Below are 25,414 nucleotides of genomic sequence, written 5' to 3'. Positions count from 1 at the left end.
ATTAAGCATCTGCCTTCGGCTCAGGTCATGATCCCAGTGTCCTGGGATTGAGACCCTTATCGGGCTCCCTGCTCAGCGGGAAGCCTGCTTCTCCCTCTCTCATTCCCCCTGCTTGTGTTCCCTCTCTCACTGTGTTTCTACCTGTCAAATAAATAAATTATTTTAAAAAGAAAAAAACAGGGGCACCTGGGTGGCTCAGTGGGTTAAAGCCTCTGCCTTCAGCTCAGGTCATGATCTCGGGGTCCTGGGATCGAGCCCCACATCAGGCTCTCTGCTCAGCGGGGAGCCTGCTTCCCTCCCCCACCTGCCTGCCTCTCTGCCTACTTGCGATCTCTGTCAAATAAATAAATAAAATCCTTTAATAAAAAAAGAAAAAGAATAAAACACAGGAGTTACTGTCTCCCCAGATGGGTAGCCCCTCCACACTGCCCACCCCTCCGAGAAGATTCGACACAAGCCGAGGCTGTAAAGGAGCGCAGGCTTTAGGCTATTGTTGTCCAAAAGGGATCGCATGCAAGCCTCACCCATTATTTTAGGTTTCCTGACAGCCACATTTTTTTTTTAAAGATTTTATTTATTTATTTGACAGACAGAGATCACAAGTAGGCAGAGAGAGACGGGGGGAAGCAGGCTCCATGCTGAGCAGAGAGCCCAATGTGGGGCTCGATCCCAGGACCCCGAGATCATGACCTGAGCCGAAGGCAGAGGCTTTAACCCACTGAGCCACCCAGGCACCCTGACAGCCACATTTTTAAAAAGGAAAAGGAGGGGCGCCTGGGTGGCTCAGTGGGTTAAGCCGCTGCCTTCAGCTCAGGTCATGATCTCAGGGTCCTGGGATCGAGTCCCGCATCGGGCTCTCTGTTCAGCAGGGAGCCTGCTTCCCTCTCTCTCTCTCTCTCTCTCTCTCTGCCTGCCTCTCCGTCTACTTGTGATCTCTCTCTGTCAAATAAATAAATAAAATCTTTAAAAAAAAAAGAAAGTAAAAGGAAACAGGTTAAATGAATTCCAATAATGTACTCAATTTCTAGTTTCATTTCAACATGTAATGAAGTTATTAATGAGATCGCTTACATTCCTTCCCCCCCAATACTAATTCTTTGAAATCTAGTGTGTATTTTTACACTTTGGGTATATCTCAGTTTGGACCCACGTTTCATGAGCTCGATAGCCACAAGAGGCTGGTGGCCACTCTATGGGACGGAGCCACCCTAGAATCAAGCCAGTCGGACCTTTAAGCATGGGCTCTAGCATTCACTTGGTGGGTGACCTCCGGCAAGATTCTTTCCCTCTTCCGTGTCTACAAAATGTGCCCATAATTTCTACTTACCTCATAAGATTGTTGTGAAGTTGAAATTAGATCCCGAAGCAGACCTAGTACTTACTAAATGTTACTATTATTAGCTAATTATGATAAATATCATATGTAAGTTATTAAAAGTGTATTAAGCTATTCACTCCCGCCCCATGGCTCTTCTCAGAACTGGTGTTCTTCCCATCTGTCATCTGAGTTCCTTTTTGTCTCTTTGGGGACTACTTTTTTCCCCACCTCCCTTTAACCAGCTTCCTGGGTGTCCCTTTGTCCCGATTAGGATAAAGCTTCAGCCTCAGAAAGATCTATCACAACCCTCAGCATTCAGCATCTCTTGCCTGCCCCAGGAGACATTTATGCATGTCTTATAAAGATTTATTTATGCATCCAATTAATGTTTCTTTTTATTTTTAAAGATTTTATTTATTTATTTGACAGATAGAGATCACAAGTAGGTGAGAGGCAGGCAGAGAGAGAGGAAGGGAAGCAGACTCCCTGCTTAGCAGAGAGCCCAATGCGGGGCTTGATCCCAGGACCCTGGGATCATGACCTGAGCTGAAGGCAGAGGCTTTAACTCACTGAGCCACCCAGGTGCTCCCCCAATGAATGTTTCTTGAGTATGTTCAACCCTTCTGGAATTGGAACCACCACAAATAGGGCATGGTCCTTGTTCTCCTAATGCTCTCAGATCCTGGGGGACACGCTGGGTCTTGGGTCACTCTGATACAGCAAGTGTTTCTAGAATGAGAGCTCCTGCCAAGCATTGTGCTACGTGTCGAGGCTATGATAGTGAATAAAGAGACATGATCCCTCACAGAGTGCTTGCAATTAGTCACAGAAATTACCATGAAGGTGCAATCCTAGTAAGTCCTGGGAAAGAAAGGTACCCAGAACTGTGAGGCTGACCTAGTCAGGGGGGTCTGAGAAGTCTTCCCTAGAAAGCTGTGAACTGAACTCTGTGTGCTGGTCACATAAGAATGATCTGGAAAGGATCAGAAGAGCATTCTGGGGTGAGAGAGTAGCATGTGCCAATGTCCTGTGGTAGACAGGAATATCTGGTAGGGGGTGGGATGAGGAAGAGTATGAGCAAGGTTAGGTCTGCAGATGTGGTGGGGAAGGAGGGAGGGCCCCAGGAGCTATGGCGTTGTGACTCTGGATCCGTTGCTCCCAGCCTGGGGCGGAGTGGTTCAGCTCCAACTGCACAGAACGTTGCCGCTGCAGGCCTGGCAAGCGCATGGAGTGTAACTTCTCCCAGTGCGGCCCGCACACAGTGTGTCAGCTGAAGAATGGCCAGTACGGATGCCAACCTTATGGTGAGACCCTCCCTTCACGCTAGCGCCCACCCACCTGTCAGATTGGGTGGGACACCAGGGTCCCAATCCACCCTTGGCCAGAGGAACCGGGGCATGCCACTGGGTGCACAAGTGTGGCCTCAGGGCCTAGTCCGTCCTTTCATGTGCTGCCCATTGGCTCCCCTCTGCAGGTACTGCCACCTGCACTGTGTACGGGGACCCTCACCAAATCACTTTTGACGGGAGACACTTCAGTTTCATGGGCAAATGCACCTACATCTTGGCCCAACCCTGCGGCAACTCGACAGGTAAGGCCCTAGAGGTGCCTGGGCCAGGGGTATAAGGTCAGAACAGCTGGGCAGGGGAGCACAGTGGGTGGCAGGCAAGAGACGGGGGTGGGGGCAGAGCGAGGAGACACAAGATGGAAACAAGACCTTCTGCAGAGTGAGGGTTGATAGGTCCACCCCAGAAGCAGGACCTTCGCAAGACCAGACTGGGGGGGGACAGTGCACGGTAAGACACTTCTCTTTACCAGCCGTTTCCTGGGCCCGCGTTTAGCTAGCGCCTGCCCGAAGTATTGGCGATAGAGGGAGGAGAGAACGCTTTACAAAATCCTTGCCCTGGAGGGTGTCCCAGTCCCTTACCGGAGACAAAGTCTCAAGAGAGTTACAGGTGATTCTAGAAGCAGGTCGACAGTCACATCTGGGTCCCGCCTCCCCTCTCAAACTGCTGACGCTGGGTCTGGGGGGACCCCTTCATCCCTGCAGTGCCAGGTGCAGAGGACACTCAGAAATGCTTGTTGAGGGACGTCTGAGTGGCTCTGTTGTTAAGCGTCTGCCTTCAGCTCGGGTCATGATCCCAGGGTTCTGGAATCAAGTCCTACATCGGGCTCCCTGCTCAGCAGGGGGTCTGCTTCTCCCTCTCCCTCTGCCCACCTGCCCCCTGCCCCCCGCCACTAGTGCTGGCACAACGCAAGCTCTCTCTCTCTGAAATGGATAAATAAAACCTTAAGAAAGGAAGGGAGGGAGGGAGGAAGGAAGGAAGGTAGGCAGGCAGGCAGGCTTGCTGAATGAACCCCTGGGTGCTCTCCATCCCGCTGCCCACCCAGAGCCGTTCTTCAGGGTGGTGGCGAAGAATGAGGGTCGAGGACAAGAAAGCATGTCCATCCTGAGCAAAATCTACGTGACGCTGCCCAAGGTCACCATCACGCTGCTTGGGGGCAGGCGCGTGCTGGTGAGTGTCCTTTTTTTCCCCTTCAGGCCTGCCGGTGCCTCCAGACCGGCAGCCTCTGACCTCCGGGACAGACAGCCTCCAGAGCATTCCTTGTGTTACCAAGGATTACCAGGGAGGGCTGTCGTGCCTTCCAGCGTGGATGCGGGTGTCTGCGGGGGTTTCTCCTTGACCGCCCCCATCTGTGTGTGTGTCTCTTCCCTTGACCCACCTTCCAGGTTGGGAGTCGGCAAGTCACCCTCCCCGCCATACCTTCCAAAGGCGTCTTCTTGTCTTTAAGTGGGCGATTTGTGGAGCTGCAGACGGTGTTTGGTTTGCGGGTGAGATGGGATGGTGACCAGCAGCTGTATTTGAGTGTGCCCAGGTGAGGGGTGCACAGGCTGCTGCCACTTCTCCCTGCTCTGCTCTCCCTCCCTCTCCCAGGACCTCCCCGCCCCACCCGCCTCCCCTTCCCTTCCAGGCACTAGCTCTTAATGGGGGAGGGTAGGAAACACCTCACCTGACGGGCCTCCCTTAGGATGAGGAGACAGTGTGATAATAGCAGGTTATACATACAATGCTTTGGGAATGTGCTAGAAGGAGTCGCCCCTTTCGGAAGAGTGGTCTCTCGAGCCCAGTCTTCAAGAGAGAGTGGTTCACCAGAGGAACCAACAAGGGAAAGAATGCCTTTGTAGTTGGTGAATGGCAAACGCTAGGGAAAAAAAACGGGAATGTGGGAAGATGGGATGTGAGCGGAAGGGGACCAGGCGGGCAGTAAGGATGGCTCCAGGGTGAGGGGCTGAGGGGCGGGAGGTCCTTGTGCACTTGGCAGCTGGCTCGCACCCTGGCTCGCAGCCTGCACCTGTTAAGCCTCTGCTCTGCCCTTCTCTGCCCTGGTCCCTTGGGCGACTGGAGCCCCTTCTCTCCGTCATCGCCGCCTCCTCTCCCCATGACCCTAGCACCTACTCGAGGAAACTCTGTGGCTTCTGCGGCAACTACGATGGGGACAGTAGCAATGACAACCGGAAGCCAGATGGCAGCCCGGCTCAGGACATGGAGGAGCTGGGCAACAGCTGGCAGACAGAGGACAAGGACGAGGAGTGAGGACATCCCCACCCCCACCCCCACTGTCTGCCCTCCTGCTCCTTTGCCCTTCTGAGAAGCACCCACCCCGACCCGTATCACCCCTTTTCTTCTTTCTCCTCTCCTGAATGCCCCCCGCGTCTGTCATTCTTCTCCCTGCTCCCATTCCGGCCAAGTTCACGAGCTTCTCACCACCACACTCGCCCCCACCTCTGCTGTGCTCAGGTGACGCTGGGCAGCCTCCCAGGCTGGCTCAGCCTCAGCCTCCTTTCGGGCTCAGGGTTCCGATGCCGTCCGCTAGGGGCTGCTGTGAGCCGCGATACGGCTGGGGTTGGGGCCCCGGGCGGGATGGAGGCGAGCCTTGAGGGCACGTGGGGTGGGTCCCTTCTAGGTGCCAGAAGAACCCGGCAAATCCTCCGTCTTGCAACCAGCGCTTTCTGAACAGTCTGTCGGCATTACAGTTCTGTGGACGGCTCATGGATGCCCGCGGAACCTTCGAGTATGGAGGGGGACGGACGGTAGGGCTGTGAGAGGGGGTCACTTGGCACCCGGGGTCGTTCCCTCTGACCTGGCCTCTCTCCTCAAGGGCGTGTCTGCCTCACCTCAAGGCCTCTCTGTTCTTCAAGAACTGCGTGTCTGACATGTGCAAATTCCAGCAGCTGGAATCAGGGCTGTGTACCCACATGGCAGCCTTGACCGAGATCTGCCAGGATGCTGGCTATATGGTGAAGCCTTGGAGGCGACCCCAGTTCTGCCGTGAGTTGTGCGGAGCGGTGGGGGCCCTTCCTTCACAGGCTGAGGGGAACCCCTGGTGGAACCCTTTTGCTTCCACGTGCACGCAGGGAAAGCTGCGGTCAGAAACATGCACTGAGAAAAACCACACTCCCTGGCAAACTCGGAGCCCTCCCAGCCTCTCGAGGCTATACGGAGCAACGCACGTCTGTGTAGATGTGTGCCCAGGTTATCCTCTGCACACAGAACACGCAGATTCCCGGCATGAGTGGGAGCCCTGTGACTGCCTCACGGCCCCCTCACGGCCTCGCGGAGCTGGCTGTAGGGCAAAGCCATGCCCTTGATCGAGGCCCTGTGGGTGTTCTCCCCCTGCTCTCCATCACCCTGATTGCTACTGTGGACTTGTCTATACAGCAGCTGAGATGCTCAGATCTGTCTGCATCCTGTGGCCTGCCTCTTGGTCGCTCCCTGCAGGCCACTCTCCTTGGTCCTGCTTCTTGGGATAGGGCAAAAGCCTCTAGCAGGGGGCCCTCCGAATGGTGGCCTCCCAACAGACTTCGTTTCCTTGTCTCTGTCCTGCCCTCGGCTCTTCTCATGTCTGCTTCTCCCTCCCCCAGCTCTGACCTGCCCACCCAACAGCAGGTACCGTCTGTGCGCCCAGCGGTGCCCCGCCACCTGCTTTCCCAGCTTCTTGGGCATGTCCTGTAAGAACCGCTGCGTGGAGGGCTGCGAGTGCAACCCGGGCTTCGTGCTCAGTGGTCTCCAGTGCATCCCCCAGTCCCAGTGCGGGTGTCTCGAGCCCACGGTGGGCTACTTCAAGGTGAGCCTCTGGCACTGGGTCACTCCGCTGTGCCGCCTCCCGTTCTGGAGTCTGGGCGAGCCTGTGTGCGGGACAGAAGGCCGGAAAGCCACTCAGTGTAGACAGCTTGGGGGAGGGACGTTCAGGGCCAGATCTGCTTCCCCATTTCTTTCTCCAGCTCTGCGATGGAGCCCTAGCAACTTTTCCCCACGCTGCCTGCCGGCAGAACTGAGACCCCTGGCTCTCTCCTCTCCATGCCCTGGAGTCATTTTCCCAGAGTTTCTCATCCTCTGAGGGCCTAGGCCCTTCTGTGTCATCTGCACAAACACAAACATCTTTCCAAACACCATGTTCTTCCGCACCACGGACACCTTTCTCTGCAGAAGGACTTTGGCGCCGACCTGGGCCCCTGTCCGCACGCTCCCTTAGAGGCAGCATTTAGAGCCAGACCCTCGTCTGCCGTGCTTCTCTCTTCCTTCTTTGCCTGTCCCTCACCTTGTCCCTGGGAATGGCGTCTGTCACAGCCCTCAGCCCCGCTCCGGGCTGGCCCTCTGAACCCTCTCTCCGAGCCTTGCTCTCATGTCAATTTCACCTGCTCTGCAACCCCTTTGTCTCTGCTCTGCCTCCCAGCCACCATGCCTGTTGGGAGTCCTTCCTGCTCGGAGGCTGTGTTCAAATGCCACCTCCTCCTTGAAGCCCCCCCTGATAAGCAAAGTCAGAAGGCTTCCCTCTACACTTCTGTAGCAAGTGCTTATTTTCTGTGTCAATGGCAGGAAACTCTCATCGGGTCCCCTGTTGTCTTCTCCGGGTGCATATCATGTGGGGCACCTGATTTATTAATTTACTTGTTGACTGCCTCCCCTCCCTGCCACACACACACCGGTCTGGGTTGTGAACTATTGGGGGCAGGGACATCATTCATCCAGTTCACTCCTGAATCCCTAACATCTATCTAGTGCAGAGAGAGAACCATCTGTTGAGATAGCAAAGGAGCAAACAAGTAAATGACTGAAGACATGGGCAAAGGCCAGACTTTGCAGCTAAGCCTGGAGCTTCGGGATGATGGGAATGGCTCCCTGGTGAGGAAGCTAGGGATCTGAGTTGCCGGGGGCCAGTAGTCAGACCTGGAAATGATCTCTTTCCCTCCGTTCCTTCCCTCCCTCCCTCCCTCCCTTCCTTCCCCCAGATAGGGGAGCAGTGGTTCAAGCCCGGCTGCCAGCAGCACTGTGCCTGTGAGAGCAACAATAGGGTTCGCTGTGCACAGTGGAGGTGCCAGGCCCAAGAGGTCTGTCGTCAGCAGGATGGCATCTATGGCTGTCATGCCCGCGGTGAGCTGCCAGGTGGAAGGTGATGGTGGGGAGAGCGGGGGTGGGGGGGGAGACTCTCCACGTGGCCTCAAGCAGGGGCACGGCTCTACCCTAAAGCGGGCACCCCAGAGAGCTGGGGCCTGAACCGGGGGGCGGAGCGCTGAAAGGCATTGGCCCAAGCCAGAGCAGCCTCTTCACAGAGCTGGTGAGGTCTGGGCAGTCCCCGCACTTGGCCTTTCCAGACCAAGCCGACCACACGGAGGAGCTACGGGTCCCATTCCATTCCAACGTGGACTGGCCGGGATGGCAGCTCAGGGCTCGAGGGTCTGCGAATTCCATCTCCTCCACCTCAGGGGCCGCCACCTGCAGTGTCTCGGGGGACCCCCACTACCTGACCTTTGACGGAGCCCTGACCCACCTCACGGGCACCTGCACCTATGTCCTGACCCAACTTTGCCAGTCGAGGTCGCTAGAGAGCCACTTCGTCGTGAGCGCCACCAATGAGTTTCGCGGTGGGAACCTGGAGGCCTCCTACGTCAGAGCCGTCCACGTGCAGGTGTTCAACCTGAGAATCTCACTGATCAAAGGCCACAAGGTCGTGGTGCGTGCCTCCGCCCACCTCCCCGGGCCCCACATCCCCAGTGGGTTCCGCGGTTCTTCTCCGCCTGTCCTTGCGGGAGCGGGTCCGGCTTCTAGATCCCCTAGGGGTAGCTCCCAGCAGATGCAACCCCAATTTCAGAGATGCGTGACCATCCCTGTCTGATCCCTGGTCCTGGCCCCCGTTGTCCTTGTCCCAAGCGCCTTTCCCCACCGTCCTCCCTGACTCTGTAGCTGAATGGTCGCCGGATGGCCCTACCTCTGTGGCCTGCTCAAGGCCGGGTGAGCATAAGGCCCAGTGGCTCCTTTATCCTCCTCTACACGGACTTTGGGCTTCAAGTTCGCTATGATGGGAGCCACCTGGTCGAAGTGACAGTGCCGTCCTCCTACTCCGGCCGCCTCTGTGGGTTGTGTGGTGAGTTCCCCGGGCACCTGCAGGCAAAGCAGGGACAGTGGGCAGGAGTCTGTCTCGGTCCTGCTCATCTCTACATTAAATTAGGTGAAGAAGAGATGAACCTTGGTCTGTCGGAGGAAGAGTTGACGTAGACTCTTCCGGGAGGCAGGGGAGTGGTCTCGGGTTGGGTCTGCTGGTGGGGTGCCTCATGGACCTCTCACTGGCCCCTCCTCCAGGCAACTACAACAATAATAGCCTGGATGACAGTCTGCTCCCCAACAAAACGCTTGTGGCCAGCTCTGACCATCTGGGGGTCGCCTGGAAGTTACCAGAGTACTCTGAACCGGGGTGAGCCAGGAATGCGGGGAGCTGGACCTGGGGAGAGCCCTCAGTGGGCAGCCTGGGGGGAGATTCTCTGTGCATCTCTGATCTCTCTGAGCCTGGAATGGACCTCCCTTGCTCCCGTTTGCTCCTGTGTGTACTGATCTCCAAAGAGAGCCCTCTTGGGAAGTCCATCCTGAGAGCTAACCTGGTTCCTTCCTGCTGCATCTTCTGACCTTCCTACTTGACCTTCCTACTTCCTACTTCCTACTTCCCCTGTCCTTATCCCCCTCCTGTTTTCCCCCTCCACTTCTGCGTCAGCGTTTGGGAAGTGTCCTCCAATTCCAAATTCCTGTCCCTTCCCCTCTCCTCGTTTAGCTGCTTTGTTGAGGGGGCCAAGCCTTCCAGATGCCTGGGGGACAAAGAAGCAAACATTTGGAAAAAGAATTGTGATATCTTAACGAACCCTCTGGGTAAGCATCCCTTGCTAGGCCACTCTTTGCTCCCCTAGCGGGAGGTCGAGGAGGGGGACTGGTCAGGAAGGGAGGAAGGATGAGACACGAAAGGGAGGGAAAGCCAGGAAGAAGGCAAGCAAAGGGAAAGCAGAGGTGATGTTCTCAGGAGCGCTGATGGATCAGTCTTTTTTTTTTTTTTTTTTTTTTTGCATTTCAGATGGTAAGTTCTTAATAATTATGGGTTTTTAAATTTTTTATCTATTTATTTTGAGAGAGAGAGTGTGAGCATGGGGCAGAGCAGAGGCATGGGAGATGGAGGGGAAAGAATCTCATGGAGCCTCCACGTTGAGCACAGAGCCTGACGCGGGGCTCGATCTCACAACCCTGGTCTCAGCCAAAACCAATAGTTGGGTGCTTAACTGACTGAGCCCCCCAAGCACCCCAATAATTACTGGGTTTTCCTTGAAATGGGTGTGGAATTCACCCCAAAGTGGTGACGTGGTTCTTTTCCCTTCCAAGCCGACCCTCGGTCCGTTGTTTCATTCTCCAGGACCCTTCTCCCAGTGCCATGGGGTGGTGCCCCCCCAGTCCAGCTTCGCCAGCTGTGTGTATGGCCAGTGTGGGACCAAAGGTGACTCCCTGGCCCTGTGCCGGTCCCTGCAGGCCTACGCATCCCTATGCTCACATGCCGGCCAGGCCCTCACCTGGCGAAACAGCACCTTCTGCCGTGAGTGACCCAACCACCTGCTCCCGAAGCCTCCAGATCCCTTTCTCTCTTCCTCTCCTTCACGTCTGCATCTCTGCTCTCCCTTCACAGCCTGGCCCTCAGCCCGACAGGGAACCCTCCTCCCTTGCCCTCTTTCCAGTCTCTCCAAGCCAAACCGCCCTTCTCAGCTTGTCTGCCTACCCTGGGAGCCTCCTCTATCTGACTCCCTCCTCACCCCACACCACCCTCATTTGCTTCTGTGTCTTTCCTGTCTGACCTGGGCCAGCCCCGTTCCCTTTCTTCCTTACTCTCTTTTCCAGAAACTTTTCTTTCTTTTTAAATTGTGGTAAAATATGCATAACATAAAACTTCCCATTTTAATGATTTTTTAAAAAGATTTTATTTATTTATTTGACAGAGATCTCAAGTAGGCGGAGAGGCAGGTAGAGAGAGGGGGAAGCAGGCTTCCCGCTGAGCAGAGAGCCTGATGCAGGGCTCGATCCCAGGACCCCTGGATCATGACCTGAGATGAAGGCAGAGGCTCAACCCACTGAGCCACCCAGGCGCCCCTAATGATTTTTAATACCCAGTTCTGCGGTCTCCAGTACATTCACAGGGCTGTGCCCCCGTGACCACTCTCGGTTTTCAGAACTTTGTCATCTTCCCGAACTGAAACTCTGCACCCATGAAACACAGACCCCATCTTCTCCCCGCCCCGGCCCCGGGCAGCCACTGTTCTGCTGTGTGTCCGTGACTTTGACAACTCCGGGGACCTCATATAAGTGAAATCACACAGTATTTCTCTTTCGGTGAGCAGCTGATTTCACCTGGCATGTCTTCAAAGTTCATCCGCGTCGGAGCGTGGGCCAGAGTGCCTTTTTTTTTTCTTTAAGGTTTTTATTTATTTATTTATTTGAGAGAGAGAATGAGAGAGAGAGAACATGAGAGGAGCGAGGTCAGCGGGAGAAGCAGACTCCCTCCTGAGCAGGGAGCCCAGTGTGGGACTTGATCCCAGGACTCCAGGATCACGACCTGAGCCGAAGGCAGTGGTTTAACCGACTGAGCCACCCAGGCGCCCCCATGAGTGTCTTTTTTAAGGCTGAAAAATATCCCACCCTATGCATAGACCTCGCTGTGTGTATCCATTGGTCTGAGGAACATTCTCGGGCACTCTCAGCCCCGAGGTCAGGCAGCTGGAAATCACTGCCCTTCCTCACAGGGCTTTCTTCTGCTTTCTTTCTGGTTTTCTCTTAGCTCTGAAGTGTCCCCCTGGCAGTAGCTACCACCCCTGTGCCAACCCCTGCCCGGCCACCTGTCTCAGCCGGAACACCCCAAGAGACTGCCCCGTGGAACTGCCCTGCACGGAGGGCTGTGAGTGCCAGCAAGGCCACGTCCTGAGCGGAACCTCCTGTGTGCCCTTCAGCCAGTGTGGCTGCGTGCACCAGGACGGTTCCTACCATCCGGTGAGGGGCTAGACCACGACGTCCCACATTTGGGGGGCAGGAGGGCTCAGAGCCTGTGCAGGGGTAGTGGTGGTGGTGGGGAGCAGTCTAGGGGGCTGAGCAGCAAGTCCGGAAGCCAAAAAGGTTGAGGAAGGCTAGGGATGGAGAGAAGCAGTGGAGGGCAGCAAGCCCTGGGGGCGGGGGATGCTGGTGGGTGGGTGGGGGAGTTCAGTCCGACGCCGGCTTCTAGGCTTCCATTGGCTCTGCTGATGCCCACGTCCCACAGGTCGGGGAGAGCTGGTACACAGACAACACATGTTCCAGGCTCTGCACCTGTTCCACGCACAGCAGCATCTCCTGCCGCCAGAGCACCTGTAAGCCAGGCCAGCTGTGCCGGCCCCTGGACGGCCTGCTGCGCTGCCGAAGCTCAGGTAGGAGACCCTGGAGTGCAGCGGGGGGCCACCTGTGAAGTCCCAGGCGCCTGCTCTCCTGGGTTCCCCATCCCCCTCTCCCACCACCCACCCGTAGCACCCTGCTCCCCTCCCTGCCTTTCTGAAGACCTTTTGTGGGGGGGCTGGGGCGGGGGATGCTGACCCCTGTGCCATCAGGAAGGGCTCCTCGGGTTCCCTCGTGGTTCTCTCAGCCACGAGCTTTGACGGGACAACAACCCCTGCCCCCCGCCCCGGCCACCAAGCCTCCTCCTCGTGGAGGCTGGACCGCTCCTCAGCCCTCCCCCTTCGCCAGGCATGGGAGTGTGTCGCACCTCGGACCGCTCCCCGTACGTGACGTTCGATGGCATTCTCCATACCATCCAAAACACCTGCACTTACGTCCTGCTGAAAGTGTGCCACTCCACCGTGGACCTACCTTTCTTCAAGATCAGCGGCAAGCACGGGAAGCGGAGAGGCCGCTCGGCTGCTTTCTACCTCTACAGGCTCCATATTGACATCTCTGACACCCGGGTCACCTTGGGAGAGGGCCACCGCGTGCTGGTGAGACGGGCAGCGGCGTGGGTGGGAGAGGGAGAACGCCAGCCGCGACATCTGTCTTTCTTCCCATTCACCTGCCCTGCCTGCTTCTCTAGATCAACGGTACACAGGCCACCCTTCCCTCAACCCACCAGATTCGGGGGGTCAGAATCAATGCCAGTGGCATCTACACCATCCTCAGTGTCAACATCGGGCTGCAGGTCAAGTTTGATGGCAAGGGCTTCTTAGAGGTCCAGCTCCCTACAGCCTACTACCAAAAGGTGGGGGCAACCCCTAGCTCTTCTCCCGGGGAGCCCACCTCCAGAGGGCGCTGAGCCCTCTACAGACCCAAGTGGTCATTCCCCAGAAAGGAGGAGGGCAGGGAGGGCGCCTTTTTCTTAGGAGTGGAAATGCAGGCGCCCATGAGAAAGGCTCTTCTGCTTGCCCCTGGCCGGCCACTGAGAACCCCTTTGCCCCCCCACCCAGGTCTGTGGCTTGTGCGGGAACTTCAATGACGAGGACGAAGATGAGCTCATGATGCCCAGTGATGAACTAGCCCAGAATGACACTGAACTGGTGGACAGTTGGCAAGATAGGGAGTCTGACCCCAAGTAATTGTCCCCAAAGCCTTTCCACCTTCGCAGGAATGCAAGCTGGGATCCCAGACTATCTGGCAGGGGCTAGGAGGACCGGAGCCTTCCTGTCTGTCTGTACCTTGACAGAGGATGGCTTCTGGGTCCTGGGAACCTCTCAGGGGAGACATGAAAGTCTTCCCTGTTTTTGGGTTTCAAAATGCGGGAGGGGACGGAGGCTGCAGGGGACGTGGCCAGAGCTCATTCCAGCTTCCTGGTGAAGACAAGGGGGTCCTCCAAGTTACTGGGGAATGCCAAGTCATTTTCACAGGTGGGGGCAGTGGCTGTCCCTCTGATGATCTCTTTCTCCTCTGCAGATGCCAACCAGATGACCAGACGGTCCAAGCAGAGTTGAAGGAAAAGTCAGATACAAACTGCAGGATGGCTGACCTAGTCAGAGCCCAGGAGCAGTGCCAGACGGCCTTGCAGGCTCCAGCCTGGGCGAAGTGTGCCAGCCACGTTGTCCTCAGGCCCTTCCTGCTCAACTGTACCAACAGCCTCTGTCAGGTTGGAAGGCTGAGCCGCGCCCTCTGTGAATCTTTGGAAACCTTTGGGGCCGCCTGCCGGGCCCAGGGCCTCAACCCCCCGATCTGGAGAAACAGCAGCTTCTGCCGTGAGTGTCCCCTACGGTCACTGCAGACCCTCCCACACCTCGTTTCTGTCTCTGTACCCCTTAAAGTGCCTGTCCTCCTTTCCCCTTGTTCCTGACCTGGGCCTAACCTCGTTCCGATGTAGTTCATTCACAATTCCCTCGCAGCCGGCACCCCTACCACCGGGACAGCACAGGCAACTTCTCATCACCTGTTTTTTTCCAAAGGAGATGTGACAGTTGCTCCCCTGCATGGCTCCTGTCTCCAAGGTTAAATCCAAGCTCCTTTCGGAGATATCTGAGACCCTGCCGTCTGTCCTGGCTTGTCCTCTCTCGCCCCTTTCGCTGTGAGCCTGCCCACCCCCTGCACCAGACCACCCCGTTCCCCCACCACCGTACAGGGCTTGCTTTTCCTCACCCTTCCCTGCCTCTATCCACACTGCTCCCTGTGCCTGGAAAGTTCTTTCTTCTTGTCACCTGGCAGACTCCTGCGCATTCTTCTGTAGCTCTTAAAAATTCTTTTTCAAGTTAGAATTCATATACCATGATATTCACCAATTTAAAAGTATATACAGTTTACTGTTTTTGTAGGATCTTTACAAGGTTCTGCAAAGATCACATTATGTAATTCCAGAACCTTTTAAACTTTAAGACAGTGGTCAACGTGTTTTTATTTTAAAGATTTTATTTCTTTATTTGACAGAGAGATCACAAGTAGGCAGAGGCAGGCAGAGAGAAGGGGGAGAAGCAGGCTCCCTGCTGAGCAGAGAGCCCGATTCCGGGCTTGATCCCAGGACCCGCATCGGGCTCTCTGCTCTTGATCCCAGGACCCTGGGATAATGACCTGAGCCAAAGGCAGAGGCTTAACCCACTGAGCCACGCAGGCAACCCCTCAATATAGCTCCTGGGATGGAGCCCCAAGTCAGGCTCCCTGCTCAGAGAGAGAGATAGAGAGAGAGAGAGGAGGAAGCAGGCTCCCTGCCGAACAGAGAGCCCGATGCAGGGCTCGATCCCAGGGCCCTGAGATCATGACCTGAGCCAAAGGCAGTGGCTTACCCCACTGACCCACCCAGGTGCCCCATTAACGTGTTTTTAGCATGTGATACATTCACAAGGTTCAGGAACTTTTTTTTTTTAAAGATTTTATTTATTTATTTATTTATTTGACAGACAGAGATCACAGGTAGGCAGAGAGGCAGGCAGAGAGAGAGGAAGGGAAGCAGGCTCCCTGCTGAGCAGAGAGCCCGATGCGGGGGCTTGATCCCAGGACCCTGGGATCACGACCCGAGCCGAAGGCAGAGGCTTTAACCCACTGAGCCACCCAGGCGCTCCAGGAACTTTTTTTTTTTTTAAGATTTTATTTATTTATTTGAGAGAGACAGAACGCCCAAGAGAAGGGGTGGGGAAGGGAAACGGGAGAGGGAGAAGCAGGCTTCCTGGTGAGCAGGGAGTCTGATGTGGGGCTCGATCCCAGGACCCTGGGATCATGACCCCAGCCGAAGTAGATGCTTAACTGACTGAGCCACCCAGGTGCCCCTCTTTATTTATAACTTAATTAATTAACTAATTTTTAATTGGTTAAATTATTAATTTGGCCTCACTACCGTGGGACTTGAACTCATGACTATGAGGTCAAGACCTGAGCTGAGATCCAGAGCGGGATGCTTAACCGACTGAGCCACCAGGTGCCCCGAGAGTAACCCTCTATTAGTGTTATGAGCTACACACATCTTTCCAGTTCTCATTTTTTCATCTTTGACTTTTTTTGTCATGTATATATGTATGTGTATGTGGGATAGCATATGTTAGTCTTTGTTCTGTGGCTTCTGCATTTCGAGCCATAGTGACAAATACACATTTCTTTTCTTTTTTTTTTTTAAACATTTTTTTTTTTTTTTGGAGAAAAGAAGGGCCAGTGAGAGAGAGCATGAGCGAGGAGAAGGTCAGAGGGAGAAGCAGACTCCCCGTGGAGCTGGGAGCCTGATGCGGGACTCGATCCCGAGACTCCAGGATCATGACCTGAGCTGAAGGCAGTCGCTTAACCAACTGAGCCACCCAGGTGCCCCAAATACACATTTCAAAGTTAGAGAATTTGCTCATGTTTTGCTCCAGCAAAACATGGTCTGTCTTCCTTCCTTCCTTCCTCTCCCTTTCTTTCTCTCTCTTTCTAAGTAAGCTCTACACCCAATGTGGGGCTACCAACTGAGCCAGCCAAGCACCCCTACCCTTATAGTTTCTTTTTTTCTTTTTTTTTTTTTTTTAAAGATTTTATTTATTTATTTGACAGACGGAGATCACAAGTAGGCAGAGAGGCAGGCAGAGAGAGAGGGGGAAGCAGGCTCCCCGCCGAGCAGAGAGCCCGATGTGGGGCTGGATCCCAGGACCCTGGGATCATGACCTGAGCCGAAGGCAGAGGCTTTAACCCACTGAGCCACCCAGGCGCCCCTGGTTTCTTTTTTAATAAATGTTTTATCCACAGGGATTTTTATCCTGGTGCACAATATAAGATACAAATTACCTTTGGGTTTTTTTGTTTGTTTGTTTGTTTTTCTTTTAAAGATTTTATTTATTGGGACACCTGGGTGGCTCAGTCAGTTAAAGCTGCTGCCTTTGGCTCAGGTCATGATCCCAGGGTCCTGGGATCGAGTCCCGCACTGGGCTCTTTGTCCAGCAGGGAACCTGCTTTTCTCTCTGCCTCTGCCTGCCAGTCTTCCTGCTTGTGTGCTCTCTCTCTGACAAATAAATAAAATCTTAAAAAAAAAAAAAAAGATTTTATTTATTTTAGAGATGGGGGAGGAGCAGAGGAGAGGGAGAAGCGGACTCCCCGCTGAGTGCATAGCACCGCACCCCCTCCCAGCCCACGACCCTGAGATCACAATCCCAGCCAAGATCAGGAGTCAGAGGCTTAATGGACTGAGCTAACTGGACCCTCACTTTTTTGAACACTTTATTTATTTATTTGACAGAGAGAGACACAGCGAGAGAGGGGATACAAGTAGGGGGAGTGGGAGAGGGAGAAGCAGGCCTCCTGTCAGGCAGGGACCCCAATGCGGGGCTCCATCCCAGAACCCTGAGATCATGACCTGAGCCGAAGGCAGAGGCTTAACGACTGAGCCACCCAGGCGCCCCCCTCTCCAGCATTCTTTTTTTTTTTTTAAAGATTTTATTTATTTATTTGACAGACAGAGATCACAAGCAGTCAGAGAAGCAGGCAGAGAGAGAGAGGAGGAAGCAGGCTCCCTGCTGAGCAGAGAGCCCGACGTGGGGCTCGATCCCAGGACCCTGAGATCATGACCCGAGCCGAAAGCAGAGGCTTTAACCCACTGAGCCACCCAGGCGCCCCCCTCTCCAGCATTCTTAAATCGCCAGTCTCTTCTCCCACTGACCAAGATGACATGATTTATTATATACTAAGTTCCCCTCCGTATTTGGGTTCCTGTCTGGGCTTCCTCCCCCTTCCATTGCTCCGTCTGTCTCCACTTACCAGTAACCCAGTATTGTGACTGTTGAGAGTTTCAACTGTGTTTTCAATTCTGATAGGGACATCACTCCTCACTGCTCTTTTCTTGTCTTTCCTTTCTAGTTTTGTCGTTGTTGTTTTAACGTTTTCCTGGCTTTTCTGGTTTGTTCCTATCTTCCTCTCCACTTTAATATCTTTTCGCCCTACTAAAAACCCGAACAAAATCCTGCTGGTTTATTGTACTGGGATCACCTGCATCATATCCGTTCACTTAGGGACGACCGACTTCTCTATTATGTTGCAGACTCTCGCTCTCTGTCCACATTTCCATGTGATCACAGGTACTTCCCGGAAAGGGTTCTGTGGAACTCTCCAACAGAGTGAAGCTGCTGTGCTCTGTGCACCTGTTACACACACACGCCTGTCCCACGCTCACTGACCATACGCATCTGTGTCACCGTGGCTGCTGGCTGACCTCCGTCTCCCACACTGCACTGGGAGGGCCGTTCTTACTCCTTTCTTTCCCTGGGGCCTGGCACGGAGCCCGCTCTCAGTAAATGTTTACCCCCCCTCTCCCCCAGCTCTGGAATGTCCTGCCCACAGCCGCTACTCCACCTGCCTTCCCTCCTGCTCACCTTCCTGCTTGGACCTGATGGGCCAGTGCAGTGGCCCCAAAGTCCCCTCCACCTGCAAGGAGGGCTGCCTTTGTCTGCCCGGCTATGTGCTCAGTGGGCAGCGGTGTGTGACCAGGAGTCAATGTGGTTGCATCAACGACTATGGCAGCTCCTTCCCCGTGAGTGGGGATGGGAAGTAGGGGTGGGGACACCTCGAGGTTGGTGTTTTCTGCTTTCCTATTCTTCTGTCAGCCTGGGCACACATGTCTCTGTGGCTGGCCCCGGGGGATGCAGGCTGGTGACCGGGCAGTGTGCTGTCCGGCCAGGCTGGGCTGAGGGGTGCATGGTGGTTTGGGATCCAATGAATCCAAACAACTGGGATGGGGTCTGGTATAGCACAAGGAGCGGGGGCCTTGGTTCAAATCCCGTGGGTACCACCCATGAGGGTGTTACCTCAGTTTTGTCATCTGTGAGTTGGGTACTTTCCTGACCTGAACAACATATGTAAGACACCAAACGTGATGCCTCTAAGAGGTGTACAGGGACATCAGGGTGCAGGTGGCCTGTGACTGCCTCCAGCCTGGGCCAGCGAAGCCATTCAGACCGTGGGCCTCGGCTGACCAGGCGGGAAGAAGGGGAACTGGCCCTTCCCTCCTCACTCCCTGATTCTCCCCATGCCTTCTCTAGGAGGGTAAGACCTGGATCTCCATTCGCTGCACCAGGAGCTGTGTCTGCACCTTGGGGACCGTCCACTGCCAGCCCTTCAGTTGCCCCCCTGGCTCCCACTGCGAGCCCAAGGCCAGGGGCACTGGCAGCTGTGAAATTAACAGTAAGAGAGACCACCAGAGAGGTGGAGCAAGAGGCAGGAGCCGAGGGGCTCAGGCTGGGTAGGTCTGGAGACCGAAGGGGCCATAGCACTGGGTGTGGGGCGGACCTGTGGCCTTGTTTGGGCCGTCACCAACTCTGCGGCCGACTCCAGGACTCACTCTCTTAAGTGCAGAAACAGGAGATGGGGCCAGGTTTATCATTGGGGCTGAGAAAGAGAGAAGGCTCAAGGTCAGGTAGCCAGGGAGCCCAGGGCTAAGAGGGAGGGTGACCAGAGACATCAGGACCGTAGAGGGATGGGGCTGTGTGGTGTGTGTGTGTGTTATATCTGGACAGGGTCCCTTCTCAGGGCTGGCCCTTCTTGGCAGAGTCGGACCAATGCTCCATTTACGGGGACCCCCATTACCGTACCTTTGATGGCCTCAGCTACCTCTTCCGCGGCCGCATGACCTACACGCTGATAAAGGCCATCGGCGTGCTCCCTGCTGGGGTGGTGCCTTTGGTCGTGGAAGGGCGCAACAAAGTGTATTCATCCTGGAGCCCTATCTACCTGCATGAGATCATCGTGATGGTCTACGGCTACACAGTCCAGCTCAAGGCTCATCTGGAGCTGGTGGTAAGAGCCAGGCCAGGCCAGGAGGGGCTGGGGAGGCAGGCCAGGCCGTGGGAAGCCCCTGAACACAGGTAAAGCCAGGACTCCTTGTTCCCCGGGAAGGTCCTGGCCTGAGCTGCCTCGCCATCGAGTTCAGAATCGGTGCCCACACTCAGAGGCAGAGGAGGGTGGTGGGATGGAGCAAAAGGTTGGAGAGAGATGGGGAGAAGGAGAGGGAAGGAGAGAAGAGGGGGTTCAAAGGGGAAGCTGGGCTGAGTAGTACAGGGGGCACCCGCTCAGTCAAATGTTTTTGCAAGGAAGAGGTTATGGCTGCAAAGGGAGGCGACCTTGGGGAGGTCTTTGCCACATGGGGTAGCAAAGCCTACTGGGGAACCTCAGAATGATGGCACCCAGATACCGAGCCGTGCAGAGAGGCAGCAGAGGTCAGGCTTACTCCAGACTCTCGGCTGCTCCCGCCCGCCTTCTCCAGGTCAACAACCAGAGGACGGCCATCCCCTACAAGCCCAGCGACCGGCTGCAGGTCGCCCTGCGGGGCCATCGCCTGTATCTGATCACTGACTTTGAGATGGTTGTCACCTTCGATGGAGGCAAAAACGCAGGTACCTGAGAGCGGGGAGGGGAGAGCAGAGGCGATGTTCCTGCGCTGGGTCAGGGAAAGCCACATCGTCGGCAGGCCAGCCACAGTGAGGAGCCCCCAGTGCCAGGGGAGCAGCCAGGAGCAGCGGGGAGGAGGGGGGGAGCCTCACTTCTGGACCCCCTTCCTCCTGCAGTGATCACGCTGCCCAACAAGTATAAGGGGCTCGTGCGTGGCCTGTGCGGGAACTTCGACGGGAACAAGAGTAATGACTTTACGCTGCCCGACGGCACCATCACCCAGAACCTGGTCACCTTCGGCAACAGCTGGGAGGTACAGAGGATCACAGGAGTTGACCTCGCCCGTTTCTCAAGGTGAGAGGGCTAGGGCTCGGAGCACGGAGGCCTGGCCCCTGGGGAGGTAAACATCAGCCCGGTGCCTGCCCACGCCCGCTCGCCCCATGTCCTTAGCAGAGAAGGACCCCCGAGGGCCCCATTTTCTCATCCTGCCATTGCCTCAGACCCACTGCGGGGGCACCGGCCCTACGGGCCCCAGGCTGTGCCCTGTGCCTCCCCATTCCTCCCCCCACCACTTCCTCCCAAGGTCATGGTCCTCAGGGGCCTCACCTGGCCCCCTCTTGGTCCCTGCTCCAGGGCCATACAAGAGGATGAAGAGGAGGAGAAGAAGGAGTCAGGCTATCATGTGTCAGAATGCGGCCCAGAGCAGCTGGAGCTCATCAACAGCACCCAGGCGTGCAGGGTGCTGGTGGACCCCCAGGGCCCCTTTGCTGCCTGTCACCAGACTGTGGCCCCCGAGCCCTTCCAGGAGTGAGTCAAGGCCCCAGGCCACATGGAAGTGGCCTTTCTCTGGGTCCTGCTGCCCATTCTGTGATCCAAGCCCCATTTGGCTCACTTCTTTCTCTTGGTGGCTTCCGTTCCTGGCGATTCCCCTCCCCACACGCTCACACTCATGCACATACGCACGCGGGCGCACACACACACACACACACACACACACACCCTGCCCGCTGTCTTTCTGCTGGGTCTCCTTGCCTCCCCACCTCTGCCAGCCCCCTAACCGCCCTGCTGCCCCCAGGCACTGTGTGTTTGATCTGTGTGCCGCCCGGAACCCCAGAGAGCAGGAGGAACTGCGATGCCAGGTCCTCAGCGGGTACGCCATCATCTGCCAGGAGGCGGGCGCCGCCCTGGCCAGCTGGCGGGACCACACCCGATGCGGTGAGGCACTGACCTTCCCCAGCAGCTGCTCCCTGACCCTCAAGGCCGGTTCTGCCCCCTGCTCGGCTCTGAGCCCCCGCCCTTGCCCGCCTCGGGCTTCCCGCCTTGTCCTCCACTTCTGACTCCCCGAGGACCCCGTCCTCCCCAGCCAGCCTCCCTCTCGGCCCCGGCCGGGCCCAAGAAGCCTCACCCCAGCCCCGCCCTCCCGTCCCGTTCTAGTTCTTGCCCGGGCCCAGCCTTGCTCTGCCGCTTCCTTAGCACACTTCAATGTCAGACCAAAAGACCCCCAAAGCCGGTCCCCTCTTCCAAGCTCTGTGTTCTGGTGAATGACGGCGTCCCCCCTCCAGCTGCCAGCCCCCGTGGTCCCCATACCTGTTGGCTCCGCCCCCGCCTGGCCACCCGCTCACTCCGACTTTCCTGTCAGCCTTGGCATGTCCGGCCAACACCGTCTATCAGAGCTGTATGACCCCCTGCCCGGCCTCCTGTGCCCACCTGGCGGCCCCTAAGGACTGCGAGGGCCCTTGCGTGGAGGGCTGTGCCAGCCTCCCGGGCTATGTCTACAGCGGTGCCCAGAGCCTCCCCCTAGCCCACTGTGGCTGCACCAGCAACGGAGTCTACTACCAGGTCCGCGCGGGGATGGGGAGGCCCTGCGGGCACAGGAGAATCGGAGGAGGGAGGAAAGCCAGACTGCCTCCTCCCGGCCCTTCTCCCCTCTGCAGCGGGGTGACAGCTTTGTGACTGAGGATTGCTCTCAGCGCTGCACCTGTGCCCGCTCTGGGGCGCTGCTGTGTGAGCCCCTCAGCTGCCGTGCTGGGGAGATCTGCACCCTGGCGAACCTCACTCGTGGCTGCTTCCGAGGTGAGCCTAGACCTGTCTGGGGCTTCAAGCGGCCCCTGCCTGTGGGGGGTGGATGCTGTGTCCTGTGCCCGAGACCCCTGCTGCCACTGTCAGGAAGTTGGACCACTTAGTCCCGCTCTTTGCTCCTTTCTCAGGAGGGTCCGAGGGAGTAAACAGCTGCTTCCTGTCAGGCACGGGGCTGGGCCTTTTCCTGGCATTAGCTCCTTATGCCCTCCCCTCTCTCTGGCTGTGGGTATCCTTCTAGAACCTTCCATAACCCCGTTTATCCACACAGAAAGCCCGTGTCTGCAGAACCCGTGTCAGAATGACGGGCGGTGCTGGGAGCAGGGAACCCATTTCACCTGTGAGTGTGAACTTGGTTATGGGGGACACCTCTGCACGGAGCCCCGGGATGGGCCAGCCCCTGGAAAGCCAGGTGAGAACTTCATGCCAAGCTCCCAGGTAACTGAGGAAAGGGATTCCAAGGCTGGTCTTTGGGAAGCACTGGCCAAGATGGCAGCCCAGACTCTAGGGGACCAGCGGGATGAACGGGGCCCCTTAACAAGGCTGATGGGAGTTGTGTGTCCAGAAACTCAAAGGGATCCTAGGGGTATGGTGCCAAGGCCTTGGAGCAGCAGCCTTCAGCCCTAGAGGGAGATCTAGCCACACCCCGTGAGTTAGGGGTGGCCATCCTTTCTGGATGGCCACTTAGGATCCAATGAGTGTCTCCTCCCCCATGCCTTCTTGACCATTATCCCTACATTCCGTTGCCTGCACCCCAGGGGCATCCAACTTTGTGGCTGTCCTGTTGGGGATGCTTGTGCCTGTGGTGGTCCTGGTGCCCGCAGTGACCAGAGAATGTCTTTCCAGGAAGGGGAGGAGGAGGAGGTGAGTTCTGGGAAAAGGGACGAGCAGGGGTGGGTAGTGATGAGTCAGCAGGGGAGCGGGCACCTACCCTCCTCTGTTCCCCACAACCCCCAGGGAGAAAATGCAGAGCCAGAACAGAGACAGGCTGGCAGACGCTGGTGAGAACCATTCCTGCCCCAGCACCCTGGCGACCGGGAGCCGAGTCTGCCTCTGATACAGGTTTTCTCACTTTTCTCCTCAGATTTTGTTCCAGACCATGTGGTTCAAGTTTCTCAGTTTTGAGTTGTCCTCAAAAAAGGAGAGAGAAAATAAAATTTATTTTTGAAATGTGAATTTCCACGTGATTGTGGTAGAGGAAGGGTCTGTGAGGTGGGCCCTGGGGCAGGAGAATGGAGTAGGAGGGAGGGACCCAGGGGTGCGGGCGGTGGGGGGAGGCTAGGGCTGGGTGCCCTGCAAAACGTCCGGACGGGAGGGGGGACCGAGGTCTGCCTGTGCTTTGGACAAAGTCGTTTGGGGTCGGGGCGTCCAGCCCTCTGGCTTCTGGGCAACAGGAGAAAAGACTGCATTGTCCATCTTCCCAGGAACCTGGGGCCATGGAAGGTGATCCTGAGGATTCTGACATTTCCGACAATGAGATTAATCACCAGGTGCAGGCTGGGGATGGGGAATGTGGCTTTTTCCAAAGGGCCGATGGCCTGTGACCCTCTGGAGGCCTCCACCTTCTGCATCAGTCCATTTCCCAAAAGGGCATAGGGGTTACTATGGCAATTGAGGGTGGGGTCCAGGGACCCAGGAGTTCGGAGCCCCATCCTAGCAGGAGTGGCCGGCTAACCTCAGCCTGAGGCCAAAGGGCATCTGTTCTGATCCCTCCTGACCCCTCCCCCCGGGTCCCGTGCGTCCCATCAGCCAGGGCCCATCAGCCAGGTCCCCGCTTGGGGGTAGGGGCTGGGATATCCTGCTTGGGCCCCAAGAAGGAAAGGAAGGCCACCAGCTGGGGTTGGGGTGGTCAGGATGGAAGACCCCAAGGGACGGGGGGGGGTACCAAAGCAGGCAGGACACTGGGTCCTGTGCTTGTTCTCTGAGATGACCCTTGAAGCCCCCTATGTTTAAGGATTTGAGTTCCTAGCTGGGTGGGGAGGGGTCCGAGGAGGAATGTATGGCCCCTGACCAGGCTGGCTGCAGGGAGCCCTCTGGAGCTGGGCATGGCTGGAGCACTCGGGGTTCTACGAGCTGGCTGGTGCTTTAGCCTGGGCATGGGGGGCTCCCTGCTGCACACCTGCCCCCATGTCAGCTCCCTTCACCTCCTGTTTGCCTGTTTACCTGTTACTCATTTGTGTCTTGTCATCTTGACCTCTATTCCTCGCCTCAAGAACTTGAGGTCACCTTATCTAGCCCAGATATCTGGTTGGCAGGGGAAAGGGCTGGCCTGGGCTGGCATCCTCCAGAGAGACCTCCTCCTCTGGGACCCAGGCCCCCTCCATCTTTGGCAGGAGAGAGTCCCTCCCAGACCCCTTGGGTGTGCAAAACATGGGTGATGGTTCATCAAGGGAGGGGACAGAGGATTCCAGAGTATTTGGGACTCCAGAAGAGGTTGCTACAGGTAGGAAACTGCAGACAGGATCACCACCTGGGGTTCCCTAGACTGGGAAGGGCAGCTGTGATTTGGGGTTCTGCACGGACCCCAACACAACAGGGGGCAACTGAGGCAGAAACTGCACGGGCGCCCCAGCTAAATGGCGCTGGCCCCTGCAGGTGTCCCTGGGGGTGAGCAGACTGGGAGGGAAGGAACAGAACATGGCCACAAAGACTAGCAGGGGCTTGACCCCATTCCTGTCTTCCTGTTTGGGAGGGAGAAGTTGGGGTAAGACACTCAGGTGGTTTCCCCTCCCCTTCCCAAGAGGCTGGGAGAACCTGCCTGGGCAGCATCTTGAAAGAGGGAATTGTCTTCCCAAGACTCAGCCTAGAGCGAGTGAGTGTGAGTGTGTGTGTGTGCACGCGCATGCGTGCACACCCGTGGGGGGTCCACATCCCTCATACCAGCTCTCTGCCCCTCCCCCACAGCCCATGCAGCCTCTTCCCCCCCATTGCCTCTAACCAACCCCAGCTGTCCACATCTGACCCACATCTGTCTCCATCTGAGTGGACCCCCACCCCAGCCAATGCCCCCCACTTCCCCATCGGGGGCTGTAGGGCAGGGCTATAAGCTCAAGGCTTCCCCTGGCCCCCTCCCAACGCTGGGGAACTGGGCTGGGGAGGGAAGGGGCAGCCCCACCCCGGAGGTGCCCCAGGCTCTTGGCAGAGCCATCTGGAGCCGTTAGAAGCAGCTGCCAATGACTCATCTCCCACTGCCCCCACCCCACCACCTCAAACACACCCTGGGACTGGGAACCAAGCCCGCAGCCCCCCACAGCCCTGTCTCCAGACCTCCGACCCCTCCTCCACACCCAGGCCCCATTCTCTGCAGAAACCTAGTCCATCCCCCACTCCCAATCACCTCCAGGACTGCAACGCTTCCCATTTTCTTTTATTTATACAAAAAAAGATTGTTTTAAAT

The 25,414-nt window shown here is 56.6% G+C and overlaps 1 protein-coding gene across 1 annotated transcript in view; it reads left to right on the top strand.

Moving 5' to 3' along the window:
• LOC111145500 (zonadhesin) overlaps nucleotides 1-23,074 on the top strand; it is a 31,580-nt gene extending 8,506 nt beyond the window's left edge. Inside the window, exons 12-43 of the mRNA XM_022500393.1 lie at nucleotides 2,481-2,622; nucleotides 2,793-2,909; nucleotides 3,710-3,834; nucleotides 4,050-4,195; nucleotides 4,770-4,910; nucleotides 5,285-5,392; nucleotides 5,480-5,649; nucleotides 6,243-6,445; nucleotides 7,611-7,752; nucleotides 8,085-8,332; nucleotides 8,563-8,743; nucleotides 8,959-9,070; nucleotides 9,422-9,516; nucleotides 10,049-10,225; nucleotides 11,459-11,667; nucleotides 11,933-12,077; nucleotides 12,391-12,638; nucleotides 12,731-12,895; nucleotides 13,101-13,225; nucleotides 13,564-13,859; nucleotides 17,877-18,088; nucleotides 18,597-18,738; nucleotides 19,103-19,350; nucleotides 19,817-19,946; nucleotides 20,118-20,295; nucleotides 20,575-20,748; nucleotides 21,017-21,156; nucleotides 21,581-21,780; nucleotides 21,876-22,014; nucleotides 22,289-22,429; nucleotides 22,776-22,881; nucleotides 22,975-23,074. Of these exons, the coding sequence (XP_022356101.1) occupies nucleotides 2,481-2,622; nucleotides 2,793-2,909; nucleotides 3,710-3,834; nucleotides 4,050-4,195; nucleotides 4,770-4,910; nucleotides 5,285-5,392; nucleotides 5,480-5,649; nucleotides 6,243-6,445; nucleotides 7,611-7,752; nucleotides 8,085-8,332; nucleotides 8,563-8,743; nucleotides 8,959-9,070; nucleotides 9,422-9,516; nucleotides 10,049-10,225; nucleotides 11,459-11,667; nucleotides 11,933-12,077; nucleotides 12,391-12,638; nucleotides 12,731-12,895; nucleotides 13,101-13,225; nucleotides 13,564-13,859; nucleotides 17,877-18,088; nucleotides 18,597-18,738; nucleotides 19,103-19,350; nucleotides 19,817-19,946; nucleotides 20,118-20,295; nucleotides 20,575-20,748; nucleotides 21,017-21,156; nucleotides 21,581-21,780; nucleotides 21,876-22,014; nucleotides 22,289-22,429; nucleotides 22,776-22,881; nucleotides 22,975-23,074 (5,205 nt within the window). The remainder of the gene's footprint in view (nucleotides 1-2,480; nucleotides 2,623-2,792; nucleotides 2,910-3,709; nucleotides 3,835-4,049; nucleotides 4,196-4,769; nucleotides 4,911-5,284; nucleotides 5,393-5,479; nucleotides 5,650-6,242; nucleotides 6,446-7,610; nucleotides 7,753-8,084; nucleotides 8,333-8,562; nucleotides 8,744-8,958; nucleotides 9,071-9,421; nucleotides 9,517-10,048; nucleotides 10,226-11,458; nucleotides 11,668-11,932; nucleotides 12,078-12,390; nucleotides 12,639-12,730; nucleotides 12,896-13,100; nucleotides 13,226-13,563; nucleotides 13,860-17,876; nucleotides 18,089-18,596; nucleotides 18,739-19,102; nucleotides 19,351-19,816; nucleotides 19,947-20,117; nucleotides 20,296-20,574; nucleotides 20,749-21,016; nucleotides 21,157-21,580; nucleotides 21,781-21,875; nucleotides 22,015-22,288; nucleotides 22,430-22,775; nucleotides 22,882-22,974) is intronic.
• The last annotated feature ends 2,340 nt before the right edge of the window (nucleotides 23,075-25,414 follow it).

The sequence above is a fragment of the Enhydra lutris genome, unplaced genomic scaffold (genome assembly GCF_002288905.1).
Source record: "Enhydra lutris kenyoni isolate GAN:26980312 unplaced genomic scaffold, ASM228890v2 scaffoldscaffold13, whole genome shotgun sequence".
NCBI lineage: Eukaryota > Metazoa > Chordata > Mammalia > Carnivora > Mustelidae > Enhydra > Enhydra lutris.
The sequence above is the reverse complement of the archived record's forward strand: the minus strand, read 5'-3'. Positions and strand labels throughout refer to the sequence as shown.